Genomic DNA, 19849 nt, shown 5'->3' on the forward strand with positions numbered 1-19849 from the left:
CAAGAACTAAGATGACTTTTACCTTCTCATACTGTTCATGAACTTCCATTCATCTGGAACTAATGTGTGAAAATATACTAACTTGGCCTTTAAGTCACTGTACTTTATTTCTTCCTGTTAGCTGTAAAAACAGTGGTGGACAACATTAGGAAGAATCAACAAATAGCTTTCAGAAATCTGGCTGTCAGACTACTTCAGCGTTCTTTGTTATATACTCCAAGTTCTCTCCCCCCAGTTATACACCATACTACTTATGATTCATCGGTATGCATGCAGTGCTAAGAAGCTGTATTTATTCTCAGTGCCAAAAGTAAACACTGCAATCAGTGACACTGTTGATTAAAAACATATTTTTTTCTTGTAAATAATTAAAAATAAGAAAGACAATGAAATAAAAATAAAACAGAAAAAAACTCAAGACAATCAGTTTATAAATTTTGAATTTATTTTGACAAATTTGCAATAAGCATTATTAATTGTGTCAGTCAATAACAATTCAAAAGGATAGAGACTTCATTTGCTGTGTATTTTCTTACTACTGTTACTACTAAGTCTTATATTGCTTTTATGCATAAAAAATAGATTCAATTCCTGGTCTCTCACTAGTATGCAAATTTATATCAAATCAAGTGTCGTAGCTAAAAGGACAAAAAAAGAAAAAAGAAAAACAAACTGAGGCAGGATAGCATTCTCTTTTTTTTTTCTTCAAGTAAAGCTACTCTTTACAACTTCTCAGAAAACTAGAAAAAATCCATTAGAATCTTAAGACTCTTAACAATGATTTCGCTTGGTTAATGTTACTACTGTAGCTCTAAAAGGAGATAAGCCATATAATTTTACAGGAAGCAAACTACTGAATCCTCCAGCAAACACAGCTTGGCAATCTATCTTCGATTCAAAATAATGAGGTGGCAGGAGTGTGATGGAGAAATAAGTCTTCAAAAACATCACGTAAGGGAATCCAGCTGTGCTTGTATAGTTTCCAGCTATTTAAAGGAACAAAAAGAAAAAAAAAAAACTCCACTCACATAAGATACTGTTTAGAAACATGCAAACAGAAAAAAAACCAACATTCCAATGTCTTCAACTATGCATACTAAATCTATTCATATAGCAATAAAAAAATCTTGTACTCATGAATATTTGTTTTTACGTGAAGCTATTAGAATTCATTGTTGCAGTTTAAATATTCAAATTTTAAAGAAACAGTTGTCTAAATACTGCCTTTTTACATGCACAGATGTTTTGCTGTGAATTTCCAATGCATAATAACAAGGTAAAAAAATAATAGAGTTCATTTTGACTGGATTATGAGCCTGGCATTTCGACATAACACAAAGATGCTCTTTCCAGAGAGCTTCTCATTGTTAATCATCAGCTGCTCCTCTAGACCTAGCCACCAGGTATGATTACAATGACTCCAAGACCTGCTTATTCCAAATTTGAAAGCACAGACTCTTCTTGAAAATGCTTTATGTGATCAAACAAATCCAACAGCTTTAATTAAAATTGGATCCATTTTCCTTCCAATTTCATTAGATTTAATTCATATAGGCAATACTTCCTGCTGAGCAGCATAAGGTGTTTACAAAGGAACTACAGTATTGTAAAATCTACAGACCTTGTTATAGAACTCAAACAGCTCCTGATGGCTAAATTCTACAAACACTTTCTTCAGGTTCTGTGAAAGAAAAAGAAAAAAAAAGAAAGGAATAAGCAAACTCTTTTTTTTTTTTTCCCCTTTTGGTATTCATTCCAGTAATTCACAGTGCAGGTTTAAGCTATATGAAAGATAGCATTTGCAATAGTTAATTTTCCTTCCATTCGCTACAGCATCCTTCATATATGCATATTCCACTTTAGTGATGAATTCAAGTCCACAGGTATATCTGTTCTCCTGCTGTAGAGAATAATAATAAAATATTCTATAAACATGATTTTGTTAGCTTATTTGTAAGTCACAGATAAAAATGAAAGATTACATTCACCTTGCTCAGCAGTTCATCTAAGATCTGGTAAATAACATCATACAAAGTCAGTAGTGTATTTGATTGAACCTGAACAGCTATTAATGTACTGTGTGTTAGCACAATAAGAGCTAATAATAACTTCCATTCATTAATCTAATGGTTATGATGTTAGTATGCTGACATTGTTATAGGCATCTACACACAGATTCAGCCAAAGTTAACAATTAACACAACAGCTTCAAAGCAGTCCTTTAACAGTAGTAAAAAAAAACAAAAAAAAACAACAACAACAACAAAAAAAAACAAACATAAAAACCAAACAACAACAACAACAAAAAAAAACCACACAACTGATGGAAATGACTGTGAATAAAACAGATGGTGGTAATAATCCCCTGCATGCGTGTGCTGATGTCTGTGGAGATGGGGGTTAAATTAAAATCTCTATCCTGCTTAACTTGCTTGCATGAAACAGGTAGTTTAATGCCTGCTACTTTCAATCATAGTACCAATCTATCCAGACTGTTTCTTGTCTTATCCCTTCTAGTTTGCTTTGTCACTTTCCTCCTTTTAAAATAAATATGTAACTATTACTGCACATTCTGCGTGTTGCTGCTAGATTTTCCAGTGCTTGGAGGCATTCCTGAGGATCACAGTTGCACTTCCATTAACACTAACAGGGTTCTCTGAAAACTGAATCTGTGGACATGTCTACTCACAAAACATTAGCTGAAATGACGTATACACACTAGTTTCATTAAACTGGTACCAACCCGATGCACCCCTTAAAAAAAGTAGAGAAATGCTTGTTCAACAATTCAGCTTAAATTAGCAAGGGTACTTTTGCATATGGACAAGGCTGTGGGCCAGATTCTGTATATTCTAACACTGATGCAAATCTCAATTTAAGTCAAATAAAGCTGCTGAATTTGGCACACCAAATTCACAAAAGCAGCAGAAGCCCTGGGAACTCAGGATAGGTATTGCCTGATGCCTGTTCCAAAAGCAAACTGTAAGACACAGGAAAGGGATAAAATGACTGGGGCCAGACTGTCTGGTGCAATACCTCCTCCTCGCTCTGCAGAAAGAAGGATCCTTTCCAACAATTTCAGGAAGGCTACAAAAGCCTAGAAAAGGACCAGTAATTTGCATGAGAGACCAATCTTCCCCCTCTGGGAAGGAACAATGCAATTCTGGGAATCGTACGGTGAATACGAAATAAAACTACCAGAACAGCAGTCCTCTTTGCCATGATTCCAGCTGATTCCCCCTCCAAACAGCATAATGTAGTGACAGGGAAGTAAAAGCATTTTTAAATGCATTCTACCAGCTCAGAAACAAAGAGAAAGCAAACAAGTGGTTTCTTCAGAAAGGAAAAGGGGTAGAGGAAAGAAGAAAAAAAGATATGCAATTAGCAAATGGATCCAGCCTGGATGTCTGGCGTTTGCAGTTCCTGAAGGATTTTGGTGTTTGAATGGAAGGAAGTAAAACTGAAAAGAGAAGGTTCAGGATAAAAGGAAGATATATAACTTAAAATTTATCAGTCACAACAAATGAAGTCAGGGTCTTCTCTTGAATGGTTTCTGGCAGAAGAGTGTGCTGGATTTCAATACAACGGTTTCACAACATCTTCTGAAAGGGGCAGGTTGGGTATGTGACACCTCTAACCAAGATCAGTGTGATCGTACCAGATCTCATTTCTCCGAGCTTCACATATCCATCAAGACTGGTGTCTTCTGGTACTACTTCAGATCAGAAAGCAAGATCAGCTTCTCATATACAATAAAAGACATTGAAACACTTGTCTTTCGTATTTTTCTCTAAGCAAACTGAAGTAATGTAAGTCACTGGTTAGGGCAGGCAAATGAAAAAAGTGTGGTCATTTCAATTGAGGTTCTCTTGGTGCTTAGAAATAAATCGGTGTTCTTTATGATCAGACTGCAATCTCCTCGTTATTTAATAGTCATGGTCTGGTAAGTGCGACAAAATTCACATTGCACTGTGGCAGGCAAATGTCTATGGAGATCTAAAAGAAAGCATGGAGTCTATAATTTTGTGCCAGTCTGTTTCTCATTTGGGATGGTTCAGTGGGACAGAGGATATAACAATCTTTTATGAAACGTGTGCATGTGCACCTAATTCTTTGCTAAAATAGAATTGTTTCTGTATGCAAAAAACTTGGTACATCTACAATAAATACCACTTCAACAGTCAGCAGTGTCACAAAGAACAGTGCAGAAATGTGGCACCAGCTGAAAATGTTCTTTTCGCTGTCTTGTATTTCTTACTAGCATTAGTCCCTTGAGGAAGGTGCCAAACGATCATTGTTACATGATCAGGAGTTCCCACCTAAACCACAAAACCAACACATCACAAATGGGTTCTTACAAGTAAAATCTATGTCAGAACAGGCTGACGGCCCCTCATTTTAGCTGAGATGTCCATTATTCACTCAGTGCCCTTAATCAATGAACACAAATAGCTGTAATTAAAACATAATGTGGACTAGGTTATAATCCGGTTCTTTAATTTTTCAGTAGAAGAGTATTAAAAATGACTATGTATCTAAAATATTGCTAAAGACCCTAGAGTAGGCAAATTCTTAATCTACTTTAAGCAATTTTGCTCTGATAAGGATACAAGACTACCCACTGCAATCTTTTTTCATCCATAACTAAAACATAGGATAAAAAAAATCACTTTCAGCTTACTGACTTAATTAAATGTCACTGTGTGCAGAGGAGTCTCAGCCTATTTATGAAAAGTGCAGTTAAGCTGCCTTCTTTTATCTATACATACAAGTTTTCAGATGCAACCTGACCTAGTATGCGTTTCGCAGAACATAAATAAGAAAACAGTAATTTGCTGGATGTCTAACTTCTCTACTCATTCTATCAAGTATATCATTCTCTTTCCTTCTTTCCTGATAAATTTTTCTGTTTCCCCACCCCCTTATTCTTCACCTTTACTTTTTCCCTCGTTTCTGCCATCTCATTTTCTTTTTGCTATTATTATCTCACGTGAAATAAAAGTAACAGAGCAACCAGAATACTAAACAGTTTGGAATAGTTTATTCCTATTGTCACACTCAGTCACTCCAATGTTTTTTGTAATTAGATAACAAATTTTGTCCTTGTGGCAGTAAAATTTTCATCTCTTATTTCTGAGTTTCACCCTTAAGGGTGACTGCTTCACACCATCAGAGAAACATAGTTGAACAGAGATGTTAATTATATGAATAAAATAAATACCAAGTATTAATTCTTTGTATAGCCTTGAAAATGTCAGGATGGGCTTTTTGTCTGAGTCAATGTCTAAGAAGAGTGGTGTGGGGACAGCACTGGAGTGATATGCTGAACTGGCAGAGCTAAAGAGTTGATTTGCACCATCTTCGACTAAATACAGTTGCTGCTAAGTTCAGTGTGCTCATCTGGTGTTTAACGTAACAGAACATTGCATTTACTACTTGCAAAGTTGGCGTGAATCGCAGACATTGCCCAAGACAAATCTTTACACCGCTCTGAATCCACTGCAGGGAATATGGTAATAAGTTTTCTGAAATGTTTGATTTAACATATTTGGCCATGTATCACTACTGAATGTATTTTTAAGTGTTAAAATTAAATTTTAGTGCCATTTTGCCTTTTTACATTTAGATGGAATCTTATTTCATTCTACCTCTTCTCTCATCCCAGGGATGTATCAATTTACAGCCTACTGAGAATTTCTCTAAAATTCTAATCAGCTTAATTGATAGGGTTGTTTTCCCCTCTAAACTATCTTCTCATTTATTGTCTGGTATCCTTAAAAACATTTTGTAACATTTTCCCCGGTCTCTAAACAGCTGTTCAAAAACAAATTTCCTTGTTGGGTGGGGGCATAGAGGAGAGAAAGGGGCAAGGGGGAGTGGAGGAAGTGGATGAGAAGCAGAAGGAAAAGGAAGACAAAACCTTCCAGCTCCCAGTGAGCAGTGATATGCTACCCTATACAGAACAGCTATTCTGAATGTGTGGGTAATTCTACAAAATAACCGCAGTGTTTAATATATACTCAGCTTATAACCGCCAGCAGCAGACAACTAGGTAAATTTTCAGGTGAACATAATCACCAGCATAAAAGGATGAAGATTCCACTGCACAAGATGTAAAACAGACTCTCCAATTTCTCATTGCCTTGGCTAACAATTTATTTTAAACATATGTATCTTCTCAATGCAGTCTTTCAGTGGAAACCACACAAAAAATAATTCTCCTTAGAATATTTCAGAAAGCAAATTCCTCAATTCAGAAGGCAAATTCCTGGTTATAATCAAAGTGGTTTTTTTTTTGTTTGTTTGTTTTTGTTTTTGCTTGTTTTAATCAAATCCTCTTGATACTTATATTTTAATATACTACTCAAAAGGCTTTATTACTAATGACAGAGTTTTGCAATCTTATTTATTGCCCAGTCATATTCCACACACTTAACTCCCTTACCTCGGGCACACACTTAGAACAAGGCACCAGGAGTTATAAATAAAAGGCAAACTTCTGGTTTGAAAGCTAACTTGAACATGAAAAATTGATATTGCTATCATAGTTCTCAATTGCAAAGCTGTAACTACTTTTACAACATTGCAAAATAAATGCCAAGTATTCTGAAGCAAACAGATGGAGGGACAGGCTGGTTTGTATATCTAAATGTCTACTGATAATGATAATGCTCTATGACTGAGCACGCATTAAAAAAAAATACAGTATACTCAAGTTTGTTAATAGTAACTAGTTGAAACAACACATATACCCATCTCCATATCTAATATAACATTCAATACTACCTGGAGCCACTTATAACTTACATTCAACAGATTAATGTCTTCACATTTGCTTTTCATTCTCTGATTTATTTCTATTAGAAATCCTTAAAATCTGACACAATGGAAGGATATAGATAATTAATTAACAGCCAAATTCAGATGCATTCCTAAATAGGCCCCAATTGATTCTTAGTAGTCTGCATTTCCCTGTGGATCTATCAGCATCTGTGCTACATCAGTTCAGAATTCCCGTGAATTTCCTTGGACCCTGGAGAATGATGTATTTGCTTAGGCACATACAGATGGGAAGAGGGTCATAAGTTGTATCTCACAGAATTTATCAGTGAGTTTAAGCTGCTTGGTCAGAAAGATGAATTGTAGTACGGTAAGAAAAGCAGATGTGTTAAAACAGACCAGAACCACTTAAAAGCACACCTGTTCCTTAACTCTCTGCACATAAGAAACAGCAATTAAAACTTTATGTTCTTACAGCTCTGGATGGATGTAATTCAGTAGGACACAGGGAGTTAAATACCAACTTACATATTCCAAATTGCACTTCTTTCATAATCATCAAAAAAATGTGATCTTCAAACTTTATTCTTATTCCAAGCTTATTTCCATCTCCAATACCAAATACTTTATTTTTTTTTAGTGAAATAAAAACAACCCACAAACATGCCTTAGGACTGAATTACATGCATTTTGAAGTCCTCGGCGCGCAAATGCTGTAAAACAGAATATGTTTCATACTAACTCGCTCTCTTCCTGAACATTAGTTTGTACACATACTACATTCTCCCCTATTTCTTTTTCAAATAACCATAAGGAACTCAGATTCCTCACGGTATTTAAGAAGGTCAAAATCGGCAGCTGAGGCATCCTACTATGGATACCCTTCTCTCCATTTTCAATGTATTTGTTCGCTGCCTAGCTAATTTGTTAGCTAATCAAGTGTTACTGGAAATGAATGGTTTGGAGACAGACACAGATAACCTTACTCCAGCAGACCCAGGATCTAACTTTGCATTCATGGAAAGCACCTAGAATAAACTCATTGCACAGTCTGCTAGTGAGCCAACAACTGCAGGAATTTGGAGATGTGCAGGAGACCTTACAGACATCTAAACAAACAAGAAATGTCAGTCATTCCCATTTTCTCCTCCTACTCTCACACAAATATTCATTAATGGCTGGCTGAACTGGTGCACAGCTAGCTACAGAGGACAAATGGCGTACAATTACTAAAAAGACCACACAGGCTGGGGAGATCACAGAACACCAGAGACAGACAAAACTCTTTTTTCACAGTATGGGAGAAAAATGCTTTTAAAATCAAGACAGTTACCTTGAGGTAAACTCCTGTGAGAAACAAAGAACTAGAATTTTCACCTCAATATGCATAGTTAGAATAAATATCATCCCGTTAAAGCAAAGTTTTTTTGTTTTGCTTTGTTTTTTCCAAACAGCTGTATCCAGGCAGAGGGTTACTTTGCCTTGAATGCACTAGGAATTTACATTCCTATAAATAACATCCAGTTAGGCTGGCTGTTTTTTAAAATATTCTTTGCATGAAAAATCTCTTAAAAACAGAAATCTAGAGTTGTAGGGTTGTCATTTCTGTGCAAAGATTATGTTAAATCCTTCTACAATAAATTCTTCTACAAAAGCATCACAGTGAACTACTACACTTTTTGGGGAAAATAGGTGGTATATGCATCACTGCAATCCTATCACAATAAAATATTTAGAAGCACATTTTTTCAACTGATACCTCGTATGTTCTAAGTATGAAAAATGGCTCGTAGAAGATCTGTCGGAAGTCTGACTTCCTTCTATGCTTATTCTGTATTTCATATATACTCTCAGATATTATCCCCTTTTTGGAGACAGCATATATACATCTATACCTATACATATACACGATGTAAGTTCATTACTGATTCCTCAGTAATCTCCACCCAGAATTAATGATTAGCAGCATAAAGTATTTGTTTGCACAAATGTGTCATTGTAATTTCAGGATTCAGTAGGAAAATGTGTAGGTATAATTGCCAAATATAGCATCTACAAGATATATTTTAAAATTGTTATTTTCTTTCACTAATGGGCCTTCACACAATTACTAAGAATGCCAGTGATTAACATAAGGAACACAAGTTCTAGACATGACAACTTTCTGATTTCATGTCTCATCTAATTTTGCAAATTTTACTGTAAGAATACTGTAGAAAGCTGTCTGAAGAAGCAACCTCAGTAGAATTTTTTTGTTTTTGTTCTTTTAAATCTCTCTTTGTATTAAAGTTCGCTGTATCAGATATGGAAAAAATGGTCTTTGGGAAGACAAAATTGCTGCGTATTGTTTATATAGCATGCAGTTTTTAACAATCAGAATGTACATGTAACTTCCTTATTTATTCGAAACTTTGATTTGACTCCTTTTATTCCTGAGAAGAAATTAAATTACTTGATCTTTATTGTTACGGCACAAGTTATTTAGCACACAAATTACAGTATATAAAAATTATGTTCATGAACACTGCAAGGAAAGCAGGGAGCTGCAACTTTGTGTCTGATTTAATTCCACAACGGCTATCATGTAAGTCTTTAAATGCCAAGGAAGACCAGTAAGTTCATGCTTCCATTCTAAAGATATCTCAACATCAAGACCGACACAATAGTCTTACACTTAACTTTGATTGATTAGGAACTTACTTTTCTTCCTGTGCTTGTAGAGAACTACTGCTGAAGAAACAGACAGATCTCATCAGTCAGCATACTGGCTCCAGACATGCTTTACAGCTTTTCTGACCTTACCTGTTCACCAGATTTGAATACAGACAAATTCATTTTTGACAGAGTACACACGAAGAAGATGTCATGTAGGCATGGTTGTGAAATATTTCCATTATTATACTCAGAAAAAAAATCCAGTTCTAGGATGCTAACAGAACTGAGTATAAAGTACAATGTTAGCCTAGCATTGGCATCTGAAAACTTAAATTATGGACTCAAGCAGCAAACACTAAGACCTAGAAAAGTGTCTTGGCACAATGAAGCTCAGCCCTAGAGCATCACATGCAGACTGAGATAGGTTTGATCATATATACACAGTGGACAAAATTTCTTCCCTTGAGGAGAGCAGCTCAATGATGCAGACAGAGTGTTTAGAGACCTTCTCAGAAAGCTTGCTCATGAATAACATGATTAACAGTGAGTTACTAATCCTTTATGTTTGAATCAGACATGCATCTGATGGGTCTGAAGAAAGCCAGACTTAGCAAAAGCTCAAATTGTGATGCAAACTGTTCAGTAACCTGCCCCATTGGTCTCCATGAAAAGATGGACAAAACCTCCTGTGTCAGCAAGAAGAAACTTGGATTACTGTGGTCTGCCTCTACATCTACAGCAATCGTTCTGACAGGGATTTTAGATGGTATAATCACGCAAATGAATAACACTTTAAGAATGCTTCAGATGAATGGAGGAAGCTGGCATCTTTTTAGAGTGTTAGCTTCTAAGCCTACCTGGTTCAGTAAGATACTGAAACATTGTATTGTCTTACCACAAAAGCCTTTTTTCACCGCTAGAAAATATGAAAGTATCTATTGTTTCTACTGAGGCACATGAAAAGAGGCCAGATAAAAGACACCAGCAGCAAGAGGAAAGATCTAAGGAAATGCAAATCAATGTGAAATCAATTTAACTGATGAAAATACCCTTCCCCCCCCCAAAAAAAAAAAAAAAAAAAAAAAAACAACCAAAAAAACCTGCTTAAATATTTACAAAATATGAAAATTAGATCATTTGTAAATTAGTTCTTTTGTTTCAGATGGGTCACTAAGAGTATCAACAATTTGGATTTTGTTGGACAGCAAGGCAAAGATAAAACACTTTTTTGTTGTTGCTGTTGTGCTAAAAGCGTGTTCATGGCTGTCAGCAAGCACGTCTCTGATTTGTGGGCAAGCCATTCCTGCCATGAGCAGCTGGGTGCCCGCACACAAACCTCAGCTGCTTGACGGGGGTGGAAAGCTGTGAAGAGTGAGGGATGCTAAATACCAGCATCATCCCGCAGGGATTCACAGACAGACCTCTCAGGGAATGAGACTGCTTGAAAAGTGATCTATATACATATATATTTTCCGTATTAGGAAGGAAGTCACATATTAGTTTTACTGTACTCTGAGAAATGGAGCAATGTATTGGGTCTATGTAGCCAGGTTTTGGTAGTGTGCAGACAGCAAGGGCGGCTCTGTGTGCAGAGCCCAGCAGCTGCCCCATGTCACAACCACAGCCAGCTCCAGCTGCTTCAAAAAGAGACCCTCCACTGGCCAGAGCTGAGCCATGAGCGACGCTGAGTGGGCCTCTGGGAGAGCAGAGTTAAGGGGGGGAAAGAACTGCTGGGCAACAGCAGCTGGGAGAGAGGAGTGAGAAAATAGAGCAACAGCCCTGCAGCTCCCCAGGTGAGTGCAGCAGGAGGGCAGGAGGTGCTGCAGGCAGGCAGCAGCAGTTCCCCTGTGGGCTGTGCAGGGAGAGGCCCCTGGTGGAGCAGGCTGTCCCCCTGCAGCCCATGGGTCCCACATGGAGCAGATCTCCACACTGCAGCCCCCCCATGGGTGGAGGAGCCCCTGGTGGAGCAGGTGGATGTGGCCTGGAGGAGGCTGCGGCCCATGGAGAGCCCCCGCAGGAGCAGGCCCCGGGCCGGAGCTGCAGCCCGTGGAGAGGAGCCCACGCAGGAGCAGGGGGTCTGGGGGGAGCTGCCGCCCACCCGTGGGGGACCCGTGCTGGAGCAGTTTGCTCCTGGGGGATGGATGGACCCCGTGGGACGGAGCCGTGTGGGAGCAGTGCTTGAAGAGCTGCTGCCTGTGGGCAGCCCCCCAGGGTCAGTACGGGAAGGACGGCATCCCTGGGAGGGACCCCACGGGGAGCAGTGGCAGGGAGGGACCGTGAGGGAGCGGAGGAGACGAAGTGTCAGGCACTGACCCCAGCCCCCATTCTCAATTCTCCTGTGCTGCTTGTGGGGGAGGAGGTGGAAGAGGGTGGATGGGGGGGAAGATGGTTTTAGTTTGCTCTTAGTTTTCTCTCCCTAGTCTGTTAGTAATAGGCAATAAATTAAATTAATCTCCCTATGCTGAGTCTGTTTTGGCAATGGCAGTTATTCATAAGCAATCTCCCTGTCCTTATCTCAAACCTTGAACCCTCTTCCATCATATTTTCTCTTCATCTTCCTTTGAGGAAGGAGAAAGAGAAGGCAGCTGTGGTGAAGTTTAGCTGCCCAGCAGGGTGAACCCATCACAAGCAAACGTACAGTTTTTTGCTATCGTACTCACAATGTAGAAATAAATACCTGACTCCTCAAAAGCATCTGTTCCTCACCAAAAGCAGCTAAGCAAGGCTTGAACCTGGGCTACCTGTTTTGCTCATGGACATGCTGACATCAGTGTGGTCAAAAAGACATCACCAGCAGATGACACAAGCGAACACGAGCATTTCTTGGGCAACACGGAAGAGATGAAAAAAGGAAAGAGATCTTTAAAAGCAAAGTTTCTCAAATTCAACATAAAAGTTTCTCCTTTTTACAAGTTTATTAAAAAAAAAAAAAAAGTAATGATGGGATGGCCTTTTCTGATTATGACTGCAAAATGAAGACTCACTTTTTATTGACTGCAAACCAGAAACAAGAAACTGTTCTTTGTTGTTTTTGTTAATGAATCACCTGCAGCATAACAGACCAGAAGGCAATGGTTCCACTAAACAATGAGGAAACAACCACTTCAGCATGAAACAATCCACCAACAACTTTTGTTTCTCGGTTTGTCAATAAAGGTTATGCATGGTCTAATGATGAAAAATTAGCTGTTTGGATTTTAGGCAATTAAATGTCATTACTTTTACTTTGTTACTTTTGCCGAAACATTATTTGCAGCTTGATACTGTGGTGTGGTGTGAACTCTTACTGCTTACGAAAAAAAAAAATGGACAGATTGGTAAGGACAGAATTCCTTACAGGGAAGATGGAATCAAACCACTAATGTTTTTCTTCAAAGCCAAAATATGAATATAAATATAGGCAGTACCCTCTCAGAGAAGGAGAAAAAAAACGTTTTGGCTAACATAAGCAATTTGCAAGAGGTTATTAAATCTTTTTTTTTTTTTTTTTTTTTTTTTTTTTAATTTTCCACAAGTCTCTGTGCTATTGAATTACAGTTCATAGAGATTGTTTTAAAAGGTGCTGAGCAGTGCGACAGTACAAGATTTTGATTATTCTACAGATGGCTGGAGTACAATACTCAGGCTGGCTACAAAGGTTTCAGTGAATATAAAACCAGGATACTTTTCATGGTTTTCTCTCAAAACAAATGCATTTAACTCCCAATTAATTACATTTTTCTCTGGCAAGACACATTGGATAATGCCAAACTGAAATAGTAAGGCAAGAAATAAAAACTGATATTATATGGTGTAATCTCTTCATAAACATAGATTTCATAAACATATGAGATTAGTATTTAAACTATGCTTTTTAACACAAATTTTTCAAGGGGAAAAAATGGGAAAAAAAGGTTACAAAGGTGTTACAGGTCAGTTTGCAAATGTTATTTTGTCTGTATGAAGGATTTCATAAATTAATGCTTAAACCTATGTTTAAGATACTACCTCACAGTACTCAAAAACACTGAAAGCTTATGACTTGGTTAATATTTTGTGTACACTGATTGTACCACAGGTTAAAGTATAATATATGGGTTAGTCATTAATATTTAATTTTGTAATCTAAGAACTTATGAAACTTTGAAAATAACCTAGCATGTTTCCATATGTTTTATATCTGTCCTTTTAGACAAAGAAAGAATGCTAAGAATATATTTGCTGACTACCAAACCTTTTAAATTTAGAAGAAAAATATAAAACAAAGGAAATGGTTTGAAATATGTGTTCTTGAAATAATATTTAAGTGCTACTATGGAGAGAAAACTTTTCTCGCCTTTTTAGTCATGAGAATGTTTTTAACATATACATCACACTTAATTTTACAGAGAAAAATATATTGCAATGCTTGTGCTACGATATTCTGACAAATTAAAATGATGCCAGTTAATACTGAAATAGATTGAAACTGGCTTTCAATATGTTCAAGTCTAAAACAGCCACATTTTTAGTTTTTAAGGCATATGTAAGGTGCCAGTAAAGGGAAAAAGGAGCAAGAACTATATGCAGGTATGGTAGTTTAAAATAAAATTAACTTTTATCCTGAAATAATGACACATACGATCTTATACATGTAAGGACAGTTTTTACATACATTGGGGAGTTTAGCTGAAACAGAGGAAGAAGAGTATGATGTTAAAGAGAGTCCTACCAGGGAACAGATAACAGCTGCTTCTGCACTGCCTAAATGGCAACTCTTAAGGCTGGCTTCCTTTTACATGACAGATTTTTTTTCTCATCAATGTCAGGGAAAACTTAGCTATCTTGACCCCACTGTTAGTCCTCCCATATTCTGGATTGCTATGCCTCTTCAGGGTATGCATTGCCATGCCCAGTACATTGTTTTGTCTTTAATCTTCATAATTCACATTTTTTTTTTCTCTAAAGCAAGTTTCCATATTCATTGCACATTTTCCTAAGAAAAATGAGAAAGCAGGGGTAACTGAACGAGTTCAAGTTCACTTCACGCATACATCAGAGACAAAAAAGAGACTGAAAAGCTAAAATTCTTCCCCTTCACTTAGTACGATGCACTAAAAAGTCATTTTCAAGGTAAGTGATCCCTTTACTTTGTCAGTCAGGTATCATCAGCCTTCCATCTAAAAGCAACTATACCTTATCATACTGGTCACACAGAGCAAATTCAGACGAAGTAGAGTACCGCAGTCAGAATTTTGATATAGTATATCTGCTGGGTGGTAGAGAAAGTAGGAGGGAGAAAGAGGGAGAGTCCTTGTATAATTTATTAGATCTTTTATAGCCTCAAATACCTCAAAAAGGTATTTCTCGTACTGCAATTGCAACTCTTCCAGTTGTGTACCAATATATAGCTGCTAGTCTACATACCTGCTAGTCTACAACATCACAGGTATGTTAAGACGGATTCTTTACAACTACAATGTCTTCTGGAGTCACATTGTTGAGTTGAGACTGCGAAGTCATTCTCAGCACCTCTCTTAGCTGCTCTGATAGTGAAGTTCCAGGTATCAGGACTTCACATAAACATTGGTTGCTGCAGCTTGACCTCTGCCTATGTGCAAAGTACATCTTGAAAGTGAAAAACTTACTTTCTCCTTTGAGCAACTGTCTACAGAGATTACATTGCTGTGACAAACACTGCCAGCCTTGGAGGTAAGAAGTTCTAGCTACCAAAAACTTGGTCTTTCAAAGGCCACAATCAAAATAAAAGAATAGGACACGGCAAAGACTTGGAAAATACGACTGAACTCTTTGTTGCTAGCAATAGGTGGTGAATGTATGCTGTTCAAAGAGGTAGCAATGGGAAACAAAGTTACAGTTCAATGAAACCTAGTGTGTCCAAGAAGATATTTCCTTGCTAAAACATAGGCTTAATTAAGACTTTCTGCTTCCACAGATCACCTTTACAAGAGTGTCAGTTGACCCCTCTGTTCTTCAAAACGTAACAAACGTCTTGTTTAGACTGTAGTTGACTTCCTCCTGTTTCAGTACCAAGGCAATGCTCTAGTTGCATTCATTGTGCAAAACTGTACTGACTGGAAGGAAAATGAGCCGTGGAAACAACAGTTTGACAGATAAACTGATGACCCAGACATATGCTGCTTAATCTTGTTGGGTGCATTGGCTGAGACCTCAGGTGACAGGATTCTTATGAAAAAGCATATTAAGAGGAACTCCACTTTTCTAGTAGTGAATAACAGAATTAACAGTTAAACATGTACTCAAGGGGAGATGCCATGAGATTCCAAGAATGAGAAAAGCTTTGTGACTGCTGAACACAGAATAATTCTGTAGCCCTATGCAGAGAAATGAATTACCAAAATTGCAAATCACTTGTTTTAATGAGATCATAGGCTCCAATATCCTTGGAATCATTATGTTTAATGGATTAAAACATGATTTCATTGGAAAAAGCTCTTCTCTTTGGATTATTTTATCTTGCAAATAAACAGCTGAAGTAGTCAGAATTGTGGTGGTCAGGCAAATGCAGTGTGGGATCAGTAGACTTGGCAGATCTATGTGGACTTGATGATCTTAGAGGTCTTTTCCAACCTAAATGATTCTGTGATCACTGGGTGTCTAAGGAATATCAGTTCCAACACTTAAATTGACAGCTGGTGATCCAGCTCTCAAGCTGATGAATGCAGTACTTATGTTTTGGTGGCACTGGTCTTGCTAAAGCTGAACTATACAGAGATGTTAAAATCTAAAACGTTAGAGCACAGCCTGATACTATAAGAGGTAAGAACAATGGAATAAGTTACACATCCACATCAGATAGAACTTTGGCAAAAATACAAAGTGATATTTTGCATTTGAACACAAATGTTTTTCCAGGAATTGTTCATATTTTCTTGAAAGCTTTAAATGTGAAAGCAAACACATTGGATGTCAAGCTCTGCAAACCATTCAACAATATCTACGTTTGGTACAACAATGAATGAAAGCTTTTGGATACTGAAGATCCAGAAAGAAATTTAATTGCTTTTTTCTTTGGGAACTACATTTTTTCCTTCTGAGATTCTGGTTCTACATGCAAGACAAGAGAATTTTTGTCTTAGAATGTCCCATCATACAAGCAAAGTAAAAGAACATTTAACCACTCAGAGAGCTGCATTAGCAGTGGAAAGTGATCTTCATCTATTTGGCACTCATGAGTTTTCCCCTGAGACACTGTCCCAGGTTCCACACACCTAAGATGGATGTTAACAGATTGGGGGGGGGGGAGGAGGGCTCTACATCATCTGGATGCTTAGAGGGCTGCAATGCATAACACAAGAAGAGATACTAGGAGAAGTTGGTTTATTTAGTTTGAGACAGAGGGCAATGGGTGGGGAATCTAATTGCAGTCCTGTTTGTGACATTTGTAGCACTAAATTGTACCCCAACAAAGATAATTTAGTTAACCTTATTACAGGTTATGGACTGTATCTATTTAGAGATCCCACCTCACAACAAAGAGTGGCACTTAGTAATAAATAACCACTATCCCCTAGCTGAAAACGTCATGAGGAATAAAATTTTAATCCAACCATGAAGATTCAGTTTCTCTGAATATTTTTTGCAGGGACTAGACTCAAAGACCTAAAATCTCTAGAAGATGGCAATCACATCTTTTAAATGGCCACTATTCTTCACTCATAAAAGACATCAAATTGGATGCACAAGTAATTTCATTAGATATTGGCTGACCAGGAGCAACATGAGCCAACAAAATGATTTATATGGCTTGGTAGTAGGCCAGTAAAATTCAGAAGTGACAAGGTTGTTGAACTGCCATTCTGGGGATCCAAAGACTTTGCTGACCTCTTGCTTGCCTATCACTATCAGTTTAAAAGCGCTGCAACTGGAGTTCAATTAATAGTTTTTAAACAACAGAAAAAGTAATCCAGCACAAGAGACTTTATCAAGAGTACAGAACATCCATAAATAGTAAGACAGGACTGAACACCCAAAAAGCCATGAGCTCTTGGGTAAAAAAAAAAATGCTGCTATTAGTCAGTTATGACTCTAGACGCCATTCAAAGCATCACCTATCCTCAGGGCTCTTGGTGTAGGATCAAAATGTCACGTAACACAAGGTGCTAGATTCACTTCAACTGTTAAACTGTTTAAAAGAAAGTCAACAGGTCACTTTCACATTAGTGCTTGCATAGTCTATTATTTCAGAATAAAGCCAGCACAAAAGCAAAAGGCCTGCATGAACTCTGTACTAGTTGTATATATCCTACATGACATGACAGAACTGCAACCATATAGCCCACGTCACAATTCTTCTGTGAGCAATCCAGTAGAGCAGAGATGCAGTATTGATGACTGTGAAATGATGCCTAGATGCCATGGCATAAACTTAACAGTGAAACCATGTCATTCATTAGACTTAATTTCTTCTTCAGGTTCTGACTGACTGTGAATTCTTTATATATGAACTGAAAAAATTAATTGCAGGCCAGTATTTGGCAGTATTTCCAAGCAAACAAGAGAACAAAGACTGAAGATAAATATCAAAATGGATCTATAAATCACCTTGCTGAAAGCTCTTACCCAAGTGTTCCTGGGAATACTTCATCACTATGAAGCTATACCAGAAGGAATCTGAGACCACTATTCTGATGTAGTAATAAACTCCACTAGAAAATACTGCATTTTCCACAATTCTGTTTAACGGCAGCTTAGCATCATCTCCTAAGTAGTTGCTTTTTCCCGTATAATTTTACTGCATTTTACTAATAATATGTTTTCAGAAAACATGACACATTAAACACTGACAGAGGTGCATATTCAAAACTTACATAATTAAAATAAAATTATGCAGAAACTGCAGTTAGATTATGATACTTCATACTACGTACATAAATTAATGAAACTTTAAGACAATTTACCTTAGTTGCTTCATAAAATCCCAGGTTCCTGAACTTCTTGGTTGCTGACAACAAGCAGGTCTTAAATTCTTTCCGGTTGAATGACTGCAGTTGACAATACGACATACTGCAATAATTTTAGAACAAAATATAACTTTCTCATAAACCCTCTCTTTTCTACCCTAACCACTGCGGTTTAAACATGTCATGGTTTCATAGCCTATAAAAAGCAGGGGGATCAATTGTGACAGGATTACAAAGAAAGCAATTTGTTCACACAAATCTATCCAGAAGTCAATGGATACCTTGGAAAAGAAAGACATCAGGATAAAGAGCCTGCAACAGCAGCTGCTGATCAGCCCTGCTGTCACTCTGTGATAGAGGAGATGAGAAGAAAAGACAGTCCTTCTTTCATAATCCCAGTAATTCTCAGCTAGGTGGTACCTGGGCTTCAATGATGGTTTGTTCCTGTATTTCTAAAGTACTACACTAGCAGCTGCAGGGGTCTCAGTCAGCCCACAGGATTCAGGGGAAAAAAAAACAACAACTCAAGTTTGCATATTTTGTCAGCCTGAATATTTGATCTTTAAGAAATGAACTTTTTGCTTATCCAGATAGGTGGCCAAGAGAGCCTTAGTACTATAAACAAACACTGTTTTTCCATATACATATTTGAAGAGCAGGGCATGAAGAGAAGTGCACTGTTGTTATGTCTTAGGAACAGAACCGTAAAACAACAACGTATGGTACAGAAAGGCAGAACAGAGAACTTTCTTATAGCAAGGACCGTTTACTACTTTCATTATTAAAAGAGACTGACAAAGACAACGATTCTACTAGCAGACTTCTAATGCTATCAAAAGGAATTTTGATGGAGTATGGTGAAAGACCAACATAGAGTTGTAGAGTTAGTATAGCGAAAAAAAAAAAAAAAGCACACCACAATCGCTTTATTCCTACTGAACAAAGATTTGACCAAAGTGGTTCATTTGTAATGTAGAGAAATGTAAAAAAAAAAAAAAAATTAGATTTTCAAAAAACTAAAATACATGTGTGAAGTTTTACAGTGATAAAAGCACACCAATATTTTTTTAAACCTTCTACGAAATAAACAAATTGAAAGAATAAGTGGATCTCTCATTCGCTGGTTTTAAGTCTCGAACTGTGCCCAATTTTCTCACCAGTATACCTATTTACCATGAACATTTCTTATTGCTTTATCATGGAGGCTATTCATACAATTTCAGAAACAATCACTACCATCATGTGTTTAGAAAATCCACTATCAAAGGTAAAAACTCATCTTAAAACCTGTGGATAAATATTAGGTGCATACTTGCAGCATCTATTCAAATTCTTGTATTGTGTCCTTTTAAACATTTTTGTCAATTCAAGCTGTTCTGAATGATCTTATGGGAGAAGTTCAGTAATAGGGAACCTGTTTAAGAGTTTTCTTTTTAATAAAAATGAAATATTCTTGTGGGCATACACACTTTATGTAAATGCTTAGCCCAAAGCAAATTTATTATGGTTAA

At 37.2% G+C, this 19849-nt stretch overlaps 1 protein-coding gene across 1 annotated transcript in view; it reads right to left on the bottom strand.

The window, feature by feature from the left end:
- Nucleotides 1-423: 423 nt before the first annotated feature.
- COMMD10 (COMM domain containing 10) overlaps nucleotides 424-19849 on the bottom strand; it is a 105122-nt gene continuing 85696 nt past the window's right edge. The window contains exons 6-7 of the mRNA XM_084304785.1: nucleotides 1622-1681; nucleotides 424-986 (exon numbers count right to left, since the gene is read on the bottom strand). Of these exons, the coding sequence (XP_084160911.1) occupies nucleotides 948-986; nucleotides 1622-1681 (99 nt within the window). The 3' untranslated portion in view covers nucleotides 424-947. The remainder of the gene's footprint in view (nucleotides 987-1621; nucleotides 1682-19849) is intronic.

This window comes from Netta rufina, assembly GCF_964035555.1.
Source record: "Netta rufina genome assembly, chromosome: Z".
In the NCBI taxonomy this organism is placed as follows: Eukaryota; Metazoa; Chordata; class Aves; order Anseriformes; family Anatidae; genus Netta; species Netta rufina.